We start from the raw sequence: 13,037 nt of genomic DNA on the forward strand, positions 1-13,037 counted from the left end.
ATCTTCACCAGCAAATCAGCACCATTTCTACTCACTTCGTATGACTATGGCCCCTGCGCACTTGAGAAAATCGACCTCTCTAGATATTTCGACCTACTCCATAATTTGGCCCTCTTGTTCAGCAATTCAGCCTCCCTCTTTCATAAACATGGCCCCCCTGAATTTCGAAATTCCTTACTGCACTTCTCCTCACTTCTCTTCAATTTAATCAAGCCTCTCGCTCTAGAGAAAATCAGCTCCTCCACAACTGTGTCTTCACCTCTCCCTTAGGCTTGTTTTCTAATTTCATTAAGCCAAAATCCCTAACCATAATCTTCTAAATGATCAATGACTAGAATTAAATCCTAAGCCTCACTTGAGATCAACGGTTGAGATTATATTCAAGTCACTTAAATAACTTTGTTATTTATCCTTAGAACTTTGGCCTAAGAGTTCACAATAATTAATTAGACTAATTATTGTACTTTTCCGAAGTTAACCTTGGAAAGAAATCATAAAATCACTTACTCCACCAAGCAAGCACCTAAAGAGGCAATTAAATATTTTCTACATGCTAAGACACTAAGCCAATGTACAAGACCTTCCAAGGCTACAAAATCAACAATGTATGCTAAAGGAATAAGAGTAGAAAGTATCCTGACCCTAGGCCTACTCCACCCTCTATATATCCCAGGGCCCAAAGTGGGAGGAAATCTCCATGGATTTTATCGAAAGATTACATGTCAGACGGGAAGGACAATATATTTGTTGTAGTTGGCAAGTTAACAAAATATGCACATTTTATGGGTGTGAAGGAAGCAGACTCAAACAAAAAAGGTTGCAAATGTTTTTTGTAAAATTGCTTCTAAGTTTACTAAGAGACAATAGCATGCTATGACAAGAAAGATACCGTCACTCAGTTGATTCAGCTTTCATTAAAATGCAGCCTATTCAAGCATGTTATTCATTCAAGGACGATCTTCTCAGAATGTACCATTCAGATCCGTATGTCTGAGGTATAAATTAAGATTAGCAACCAATTTGCTTCAGTCAACTTGTTGTGATAAGTCAAGAAGTATCTCATAGTAGGAAAGTTTAGGTCATTTCACAAAGAAAAACATGAAAAGATATTTTAAAGCAAATCTGTATTAAATAAGACAAACCAATATTCCAGAAACACCCATATCTCATGAACATGCAGAAACAAGAAAATACAGAGGACAGGCACAGCAGATTCAACTAATTAAAACTTGGCTTTGAAATGGGAAAATCAAAGTGATCAAATTCAGAATAAAAGCAGAAATTATTCCCCTCATACACCCACATCAAGGTCATTTCAAAATTCATAAGAAGCAAAAATGTAGAAATTTACCGAAGCAACAAAATAGAAATTTATACAAACCACAAAGAGCAGAAGATAGACTTACAATTTGAGAAGGAAGTAGCTTGTTGCCAGAACTATTTACATCTCTTGAATCACCACCTTTCCAAACTTTCTCTGGTATTCTCAATTTGTTAGAAGCTATCATTTCACCTGAATCCTTAATATACTTTCGTGTCTGAGAGTCTGCTGAAAGAGGAATGATTTTTTCTGACCAACTCAAGCCCCTGTTATTCATAGGGTCAACCATCATTGCTCCCTTGACAAAACTATCCTTCGATCCAAGAAGCAAGTTGCTCTTCAATTTTCCTCCATCCTTTATGTCTGCAGCAGTCTTGGACATTTCCTTCTGGGAAGCCTTCACAGAAAGAGATGCCTCTTCTTTGTTGATATTTTCTTTGCATCTGTCAGTTTTAATTGGACCAGATCCAAAGGGAGAGGCTTGATTCTGCATTACTTTCACTTCTTGAGTTTCATTGGTTTTATTGAGTAGATTCTCACTACCTACAGAGGATGACCTAACCTGGCCAGAATTTGCCACATTTAAACCCACTAAAGGTGCACTTCTTGCTGCTGCTTTCATTCGAACACTACCAACCTTTAGCAGCTTCTTTGGGATTTCCTCAACACTTCTGTCGCTGGATATCTTCTTGACATCCTTCCTTTTCCTTTTCTTGGGGCCATGCACAGGTGACAAAGCAGGTTCACTCCTAAAGGAACAAATCTATGTAATTAAAAACTATTTCCACAAAAATTATGACTTTATCTTCCCCTTCAATTTACCTCATACAAATATAAGAAAATTATACAAAAAATCATAACCTACTGCTAATTGCAAAATTAAATTTCTAACTTTGGAGAAAACCATAAAAACGCAAGAAATTGCAAATAGCAAATAATAACGTCATGGCAGATAATAAAGTCTTTTGAAATAAGAAACATTATAGCCATCAATACCTGGCCAGGTTCTTCGTAGTTATGCAAATAGCCATATTCACTGTAAGGCATTGTAAACCTAGAAAAATAACTGTTTTCAATTGAGAATAGCCCTGGCAAATATTTCAGTCCTCAAAGTAGAGATTCAAATGAAAGTAGTCACCCATACTTCAGTAAATGATGACTACAAAAATGTTTATTGAATTTTAGCAGCATCTTATCCAAACAAATTCTGAAATCGTGAGCCATTGGATTGCCCATTTCCAACATTTATGACAAGTGATGATTACTCATGTTGCTTGCCAAATTTAGCAGCAGTTTATCCTGACAAGTTGTTAAATCATTAGCCATTGGATTAATAAATTTCACAATTTCTTTCACCAATACCACATTATTTAGAGTGCCAGTGGATGCCTTTAAAAAATGGCGCAGAGAGAGTTTCCCTCTTGTTACACAGATTCTTCCCAATGCCTTCTAAATTGGAGAGAACACATCCATTCCCCGAGATTGGAAATTCTAAAATAACCTTACTACATTTTTATGAACTCTACAAAAGCATCATTTCCTCTTACCCTTCTTGCAAATGGGTTCCATTTCTCCACACATCAGCAAGAAGAGCTTCTACAGTTTTACTGAGTTTTTGTCCATTTGCAGAAGTATGATTTATTGCCCTATACTGCTTTTCTGTTTATGGCCTCCATCCCAGGCTTCTGTTTCCCGACAATGCTCCATAAGCAATCCCATCTCTTCCATCAGTACAAGCTATTCAACCATATTGATCTTATGTTATAATAACTCTTTAATTTTTATTAAAACCTTTCGACTATCCATCCTAGAATTTGAGGATATTGCAGGAATAACACTGAAGCTCATACATATATGCTACTAGGTTAGAAATAAAGTCGTAGATAAGTCCAAGCTCCAATAATACCTGAATCTGTTTTAAAAATAGTTGGCCCCTGGCACACAACAAATATATTGAGTAATTATAGAGTTTGTTGAAACAAGGCTGATAAGTTCATGTAGAATATCCAATTCAGCCTAAATTTCAGCAGTGCAGCTACAAAATTAGAGATCATGAGTGAATTAATGGATGCGGCATATAAAACACACTGTAATGTCCCCAACAGATTAATATCCCCGAGAGACGAACTAGCCTATCAATCCCCGTAGGCTATAGTCTAGGATAAAGGGGGAAACCCCAAAATTCCCAATGTTTGTGCAACACGGGGCAAGTTTTGGGGCAGCTGGGGCAAAAAAAGCCCAAAGTTGGGCATTACCACAAATCCCTCTTAATTAATTAAGGACAAAAATCCCCTCAAGGAAATCCATAAATACAAAAAGATTAGAATCATTTGAGGCATCATTGCATTGGATTAATTTGTCTTTGTTCTTCTTTGACCCTGAGGCTCTAAGGGTTTTAAGACCCCTTTCACTTCTTTGACTAGTTTCGGTGGAGGTGATCCCACGCTACCTAGTCACCCATTTCTCTTTGTTCTGGCACAGGTTAGTCTCTCGGAGTGAAGCAAATATGTTCTAGTTCTAGCACAGCATATTCCGCTGAAGTAATCCGATCTGGATTGTGTTGGAAACACTGAGAGGGATGAATCGGTATTTCACTTAAATTACTTAATTCTTTTAATCTCCAAAGCATTAATTAAGATTGGCATTAGATCAAAACATAAATCACCAACACCATTCAACGATGCATAATATCAAAGACAGTAAACACAAGAATTTTAAGTGGAAACCTATGTTGCAGGAAACGTGGTATAGAGGTCTGTTTCCGTACGGAAACGGGTACGAAACGCGGAAACGCGTTTGGTACGGCTGTGAAACGCGTTTCCGGCCGTCCTGCCACGTTTCTCGAAACGAAAACGTGGCCAGTACGACCGGAAACGCGTTTCAGGGCCGTACGACCCACGTTTCCTCATTAACTTGTGTTTTTTTTTTATTTTTTTTTAATTTGTTTTTTAATTTACTTTTAGAGTATGTTAGTGACTTCTTGTTGCTTCTAGATGCATGTCTAAAGTTATAAAAGTGAATTTTTTCCCTAGTGTTGATATGCAGTTCATCAGGAAGTTTGAGGGATATGCAATTCATGGTAATGTTAAATTCTTAAAGTAAAAGTGATATTCTCCTTTATTTTTCATTTTCATCCTTTTACTTAAATTTTTACCATTACCATGAAATGACTCGGGATGTTTGAGAGTGGTTTTGCCCTCATTGGATTTCATATGGAGAAAGTAGAATTTTAGATCTCACTCAAAATCCAGCAGACTTATTTGTTTTTCAGGATTTCAAGATTGGAGGGATTGCAATGTTTCCATTGGATTTTATCATGTACTAGAGTATGGAACTTGTATTTAATCAAGAGAACCAAGCCCTCTATGCAGGGGAAACTCCCAATAATCAAGATCATGTAGGGTACTAGGGTATGAAACGTGTATTTAATCAAGAGCACTAAGGTCGTTCGACTATGTAGCAGGAGACTCCCAATACAACAGTGGTCCTTCTAAAGAATGGGATGTGGATGCAGAAAATCCTGATTTGGATCTCTCTCTTGCAGCCTTATAGTCTTTATTGTACTTTCAGCCTCATATATTAATATAAATAAAGGCTGATTTTGAGATTTGGATATATAATAAAGGTTGCTTTTGGATATTCCGATATTTTTAAATTCATTATGTGATCATTCATGAGTAAATGTGATGTAAATTAAATCTTAATGTTTAAGTGTAATAAATTATAATGTATCATTTATGCTTTATGATTGCACAGATATATATATATATATATATATTTAAATATTTTCAATATATATATATATATAAATATTCGCGTTTCCCCATTTCCAAAATTTGGGGAGGTCGTGTTTCGTATCGCTTCCTGTTTCGGAAACTCGTACCCGTTTCCCCGTTTCGTGCAACTTAGGTGGAAACCCTTCTAGGAGAAAAACCACCGAACGCTTCTTAACATAGGTCTTCAAAATTTACATCAATAGGAAGCTCCAACCCCCTAGTTTACAAGCTCCAACTTTAAGAACACTCTAACGCCCTGATTTACCAGCTCCAACTAGAAGGGCAATCCAACACCCTGATTTACCAGCTCCAACTAGAGGGGCACTCCAACACTCTAATTTTATCAGCTCCAACTGAAAGGATGCTCCAACACCTTGCACAAGCTCTGACTTGCCCTAGCACCACCCTGCCGCCCTGAAGTGTTCCCAAGCTCCAACCTGAAGGAGACTCCAATCTCCTGCCTCGCACCACCCAACAATCCTGCTCAGCAATTTACCACTATGAACCATGTTTCACAATTTTCACACTGGATCCACCTGTGCTCAATATCAATACAAAAACAACTTGCAATACAATCTTCACTCAATCAAATCCGCCTCTGCTTGATATGTACATCACACCCTAGCTTCATAAAACTTAGTTTATCTTCTGCTCAAATTGCATCAAGCTGTCATCAAACATCTAGTCATATAACCCTCATTCAACAAGCAAGGTAGAATCGTTGCCTTCATCAACTTCCATACAGGTCAACAATAACAGTGTTCAACAATTTCTGTCAAACCCTAACTCAACAATAACTCTTCTCACAATGCAAATATGCTCAACACATCCTTTGTCCCTTTTCTTCAGCAATCAATATTGTCAAACTTTATCACTATATCACACATATCATCAAGTTGCACCCTAACTGTCATACATATTCACATTAGTAGTAAGTTAGTAAAAGACTCTGACTTCTCAGTATCTTGTCAATGCTCTAACCAGTACATTCAACTTGAACAGGCTTCTTAACAAGCATTCAGTCATATAACACAACATTCAAGAACAATGCAGTGCAATGTTTCTATCATCATCAATTATACAACTTAGACCTTCTGGAATGTTGATGTAAGCTACAGATCTACCTCCTTCAACATACACTTCCTTGGGAATGCCTTCAATCAAGTTGCATGATAATTTTCTTACCTCAAAAAACTACTTATCTAAAGTGTACTGCGTATAGTCCTATATGTACAACTATACAAAATCTGTACAACTGTATGGACTTTCCTGCAGATTTGATTTTGGCCTGCTAAACTGCCTGCCAACTGATCTTTCCTCATTTACATTGCTTCATCCTCTTCCTTCACTGAGTTTCCTCACCTTCTAACGAATCTGTCTTCATTGAAAAATGAAGATGGTATTATCCTCTACCTTTCCCTGCCTTTATACTTAAGTTGAATACCAAAACCCTAATCTCATGATGAGATCAACAATTGAGATTTAGTCTAAATCACTAGCGTATTTAAAATGCACTTTATTAGCTTCTAACAACTCAATAAGAGGCTTTCACTAAATATAGTGAATTTACAAAAATAGATTTGATAAACAACTTCCCACATGTTTGACACCAAACCTCTAGAGAAAATCCTATTCAAACTACAGACATCAACATAAATCACGTTGGAGTCCCCATAAATTTAAATGGGAATCTTATTTCTTTGTAATTTTCTAGAAGTATCTTTTTGGAGCCCAAAGATCCATGGCGCTATGAAAAACATTAAAAGGTTATTTAAATCAAGTCAGAATTATCATTAACACATTGTGAAGTTAAAGACTCTGATGTATATAGTGATTAAGCTTTGAGATCTTGTGAATGTATTGCATCTTTTTGCAAAGAGATGATATGAGATCCAAGGTCTTGTAAATGTATTGAAGCCTTTTATTGAGAGATGATATGAGTTCCAAGATCTTGCGAATGCAATGAAGCTTTAGGTTGAGTCAAAATCCATTTGGAAAGTTAACTCAAAGTCAAGATGAAGATTATGATTCTAAGTAAAACTAAATGCCAAAGGAAAATTAAAGTAATGGAGCATGTACAAAGTTTCCATATTGATGTAAAGAGTCAAAACAAGGTCATGTTGAGTCAAAGCCCATGTGTAAGTAGCACGTTTATCGTTATTTTAAGTCTTTTAAGACAGAGAATCAAATCAAGTCAAAGCCAAAAACAAAGTCCAAGTTCAAGTTGAATTTGAATTGCATTCAAATAGAGTCACAATGAAGGTCCATTCATGCCAAATCATGGCATTGTTGCATCAATTAAGTTTTCCAAGCCAATGTCATAGGTGTCTCGCTGGATGGAGAAGTCCATGTTTCAAGAAACATTTTTTCAGTGTTCCACGGGGATGCGTCCCCCAAGGTGGGGTGCATGCACCTAGGATGGGGGACGCCTCGGGAAACGTTTGCCCACGTCCCCCTTTTAGGGAGACGCAGGAAGACACAAAGGGAAATGTTTCTCCAATGTGGGGGACATGTCTCCCTCCTTCAAAATGTTGATTTGGGGTAGCATCAGATGTGCTCTAGCCACGAAGCTTGGTGGAGAGGCTAAGGCACGTGAGATCTCCAATACCCAGAAAGGGTTTGGGCAGATTCTAAACAGTTTGGGAGATATTAAAATAATTAATATTTTTAACGTAATCCCTAAGTCTAAACTTAGGGAAAATAAAATAATAATATGAATTAATATGAAACTGTGTTAGAATGGTCCAAAAGTCACAGATCAAGCCAAATCTAATCTTAGCCGTTGATTTGTCAACAAGAAAAGTATAAGAGGAGGCTTGAGGGTCACTTGGAGAATACACTGAGGGAGACCAATCAGTTCAATTTCGGGAGCGGGGTTAGCTGAAAAATTGAACAAATGGTCTGGTGAGCAGTCAGGAAGCAGCAAGTATGGAACAGAGAGATGGGAGTTCAGTGTAGAGGCAGAAAAGGCAGGCGCAGGGCCAGAGGGAACCACGCAGAGGCAGCAGAGACTGCGCAGAGCCAGTAGGGCCTGCATCATCCATGCAGAGGTTGCAGGAGTGACGCAGAAGGCCAGAGAGGTTGCAGAGAGTCTCAACAGGCTGACGTAGAGCGTTTCAGGCCACACAGAGGTCAACAAGGTTGACGCTGGGTTCAGAAAAAGTGCTGGAGAATTTGTATATCTGTGGGTAAGCCAGGTTGGCACCCTGTTGTACTAGAAAATTGCTGAATAATAAAATCCTCCCTTGCTGCATCGGTTTTCCCACATTGGGTTTTTCCGAGGACATTAGTCCAAAATATCTGTGTCAATGTGTTGATTCTTGTGCATATGTTTCTTTCTATAATACGGTGTGATATCTGCAACAGTATTTATTTTAATGTTTATTGAAGTGATTTCATGAATAACTTATGGTGGAATAAGTAGGAAAAGTAAATCAATTACTGCAGTGATAGAATTTTCACATGGTATCAAAGCAAGTAATCAGAGACAAAAAGGGAAAATCAGTTATGGGTTGAGACCATGATGCAGAGGCATCCACCTTAGGGGACTCACGCAGATTTCCAAAAGATTGCACAAGAGAAAGAGATTTTGATTTCTCTATGTTGGCTTCCAAGCTGGAAGAAGAAGTGGCGTGCATGACTAGTGTTGCATCATCAGAAGTATGGTATATACACTGTGGAGCCTCGTGGCATATGACGGGAATCAGGGAGTGTTTCTCAGAATATCGAGAAGAGAAGATGAACTTTCAGATCACCATGGAGAACAAGGCAAAGTGTACTCCAGTAGGGAAGGGAACCATAGTTTTCCAAACAAAATCGGGGGAGCGGTTCCGTGCCACAAATGTGCTGCATGTGCCAAGATTGGGGATGAACTTACTTTCCATGGCACAACTACAAGGCAAGGGCTATGACATCTAATTAATCAAGGAAAAGGTATACGTCAAACACCCGAGCTGGGAAAAGAAAGTGCAGATCGGGATCAAAAGTAATCGGTCGTATACATTACAACTAGAATCACCAATGGCAGTGATAGGCAGTCATGGGGACAAGGACTTGAACGAACTATGGCACAGAAGGATGGGTCACTTGCACCATGGAGCTCTGAGAATTCTTAGGAGCAGTGTAACAAGAGTTTCGGATCTGAGTACGGAATGAGATGATGTATGTAGGGGATGCACTCTAGGAAAGTATGCCAAGGTGGCATTTCCTAAGAGCAAACACCAAGAGTGTACCAGGATTGATACACTCAGATATCTGCAGACCTATGTCTGTTAAAGCTCTCAGTGGTGCCGAGTATTTCCTTACCTTCATTGATGACCACTCAAGGAAAACTTGGATTTATTTTCTGAAAACCAAGGATGAGGTTTTATGTCGATTCAAGGAGTTCAAGGCTCTGGTGTAGAATCTGACTCGAAAGAAAATAAAAGTTTTGCGCTCAGATAATGGTGGAATTCACTGATTATTGCGCTAAGGAGGGCATCAAAAGAGAGTGGACAGCTCATTACAAGCCGAAGCAGAATGGGGTAGCAAGAAGAAAGAACAGGACTATTGTGGAAGCAGCGAAGGTCATGTTGTATGATCAGGGTATGCCAAAATTCTTGTGGGCGAAAGCATGCAACACAACTGTCTATGTTCATAAAAGGACTCCTCATCGGGCATTGGGCAAGATTACTCCAGAGAAAGTCGTCACTGTTGAGACGCCTGAAGTCAGTCATTTCAGGATATTTGGGAGTTTAGCATATTGCCGCATACCCTAAGAAAAGAGGAAGAAGCTGGATCAGACTGCGGAAAAGTGATATCTGGTGGGATATAGCGAGAACACTAAGGCACACAGAATCTATCTTCCAGGAAGCAAGAAGGTAGTAGTACGACGAGATGTAAAGTTCATGGAAGACAGAGCTTTCAGAAGATCTCGCGAAATGCCTAAGGATTAGTCGAAAAAGGATCTGTTGGTCATGCCTCTTCAACCAACAGAAGTGAAGAATTCTTCCTCAGGTCAGGGAGATTCTCAGGATGAGGAGGAGGAGAGAACAGAAGCACCTATTGGCAGAGGAAGAACTAGCAGGGACCTTCATCAGATTCTGCGTGATGCAGAGAACTTCATCGGTGAGACAAGGAACAGTAAGAGAGAGCAAAAACAGCCAGACAGATATCAGGCGTTAGTAGCTCAGGATGGAGAGCCTGCCAACTTCAAGGAGGCAGCTCAGCATCAGGTCTGGCTAGATGCGATGGTAGAGGAGTATAACTCCATAATGGTGAACGATGTTTGGGAGGTGGTGTCAAGACCTCAAGACAGATCTGTGGTAGGTTCGAGATGGATCTACAAGATCAAATATGTTGCAGACAGCAGTGTTGAGAAATATAAGGCCAGGTTTGCAGCTAAGGGGTATGCTCAAAAGGAAGGGATTGACTATGAGGAAACTTTCACCCCGATAGCCAGGTATACATCAATTAGGACTATGATATCTCTTGCAGCCCAGATGGGATGGGAGATCCATCAGATGGATGTCAAGGCAGCATTTCTAAACGGGGTAATAGAAGAAGAATTATACATTGAACAACTAGAGGGCTTTGAAACTCATGAGAAGTCTCATGTATGCAAACTGAAGAAAGCCTCGTATGGGCCAAAGCAGGCACCGAGAGCATGGTATGGTCGAATAGATGGCTACTTGCAGAAGATGGGGTTTTTCAAGAGTGACGTGGATCCGAATCTCTACTATCTGGTCGTAGAGAACGAGTCGTGTATCTTATTATCATATGTGGATGATCTCTTTCTGACAAGATCATCGAAACTCATTGAGGACTGCAAGAAGAATCTAGCCACAAAGTTCGATATGAAGGATCTAAGACGAATTCACTACTTCCTAGGGTTGGAAGCAGTGTTGCAGGAAACGTCCCCCCCCCCCGGGATCAAACCCCGATCCGCGATCCATACGGATGCGTGGGGGAAGCGTCATCCGAAACGCGTTTCAGAAAAACCAAAACGCGTTTCGAGCTGATAAACACGCTTCCTGGATATTTCAGGAAGCGTGTGCCCGAAACGCATTTCGATTTTTCCGAAACGCATTTCGGACGGCGCTTCAGTTGTACGAAGCGTCAAGCTTCGGAGTACGAAGCGTATGGATAGCTTCCTCCATGTTTTTTTTGTATGAATTTTTTAAGCGATTCCAAGATGATGATGATCATGTTGAGATGCCACCCCCATCTCGTCCATTGGTTCCTAGGTTCCATGGCTCAACACCAACAGCAAGGGGTTCGTCTTCATCAGTTTCAGTGCCACAACTTCCACAGGCACCATCTTCTTCATTGCCACCATGTGGAGGCCCGCCACCACGTTCTCTTCATGGTGGAAGGAGGAAAGATTAGTAGATATATTCACAATTTACTACTTTTGTCATAGATTAATCATTAGACTTGTAGGCCTGTGAATTTGAACTTTTTTTGACTTGGCGGTGACCAAGTGACCTATTTTGTAAACATTATTATTTGAATTTTGGACATGACAAATGTTGACAGTTGCTCACTTGCTAGATAAATCATAATATGCTCTATGTTTTATGTTTTATAATATGCTTAAATGTTTTATGTTTTATAATATGCTTAAAAATTTGATGTATGTTTGTAATTGCTAGAATATAGATTGTTGATGCTCGAATAATTAATCATTGATGTACATACTACATACTAGTAACTACAATGGAATCATGGATGCCATATCTATCTTGATTTATGCAAAAATATGCATGTTTTCATGTCTTCTACAACTAATTTGGTATTTGGGATGTTTGTTTTGAATATAAATGCAAAAAAAATATAAATATATATATATATATATAGCAAACGCTTCGCTTCTTAGATTTTTGGAAAATGACGCTTCCGCGTCCTCGCTTTCAAAAAACGTCCCCGTTTCATCCCCGCTTCATGCAACATTGGTTGGAAGTTTGGCAACAAAAATAAGAAATCTTCCTTGGGCAAGGGAGGTCTGCTACAGAAATCCTGAAAAGATTTGGGATGGGAGACTATAGACCTATGGCCACGACAATGATCACCAACTTAAAGAAGAATGATGCATCAGAAGACAAGGATGTCGATCCCACCATATACCGACAGCTCATAGGGTCCCTGATGTATCTGGTCAATACCAGGCGAGATATTTGCTACATTGTCAACACCCTCAGTCAGTTCATGGTGGAACCAAAGAGGGCACATTGGGCAACAGCCAAACACGTTCTCAGGTATTTACCGGGAACAGTTGATTATGGGCTCTTATACACCAAGGGGAAGGATATCAGGTTGAGTGGATTTACTGATGCAGATTGGGCAGGAAGTTCAGAGGATTGGAAAAGTACCTCTAGATATTGTTTCAATATTGGATCAGGAATGACCTCCTAGTGCAGTAGGAAACAGAAGTCTGTGGCTCTAAGCTCATCTGAGGCAGAATATATGGCAACAAGCACAGCTTCATGTGAGGCCATATGGCTTAGAAAACTGTTGGTAAACCTATTTAGAAGAAATATGATGGCGACCAGGATCATGTGTGATAATCAGAGTTGCATCAAACTCTCTGAAAATCTAGTATTTCATGATAGGTCGAAGCATATTGATATCCGGTGTCACTTTGTCAGAGACTGTGTCCAACAAAGAGCTGTATAGTTGAGCTACACTCCTACAAGAGAACAGGTGGTAGATATCCTCACCAAGGCCCTTGGAAAGTCAAAATTTGACTACTTCAGGGAAAAGATGGGGATCGTAAAGAACCCCTTTTAGAAGTAGAAATGAGTGTTTTAGCAGCACGAATGAAAAGGGATGCAAATGCAGTGTTGGGAGAAAGGACCAGCAACAGCACAGATGCAGAGGGAGTTGTCATATAGATACAGCAGCGGCAGTAGCAGTGGCAGAGCCATGGGCAGCAGTACAGGATGCAGCAGTGGCAGTAGCAG

The 13,037-nt window shown here is 39.5% G+C and overlaps 1 protein-coding gene across 8 annotated transcripts in view; it reads right to left on the minus strand.

The window, feature by feature from the left end:
- Positions 1-13,037, minus strand: part of LOC149180339 (ubinuclein-1-like) — a 341,784-nt gene that overhangs the window by 231,119 nt on the left and 97,628 nt on the right. For all 8 annotated transcript variants that reach the window (XM_089416029.1, XM_089416032.1, XM_089416031.1 and 5 more), the window contains exon 5: positions 1,407-2,070. In XM_089416029.1, coding sequence (XP_089272155.1) covers positions 1,407-2,070 — 664 coding nt within the window. The remainder of the gene's footprint in view (positions 1-1,406; positions 2,071-13,037) is intronic.

Source organism: Pinus tabuliformis, chromosome 3_2, assembly GCF_031772625.1.
Source record: "Pinus tabuliformis cultivar Carrire ecotype Pingquan chromosome 3_2, CPIR1, whole genome shotgun sequence".
Taxonomy (NCBI): Eukaryota; Viridiplantae; Streptophyta; class Pinopsida; order Pinales; family Pinaceae; genus Pinus; species Pinus tabuliformis.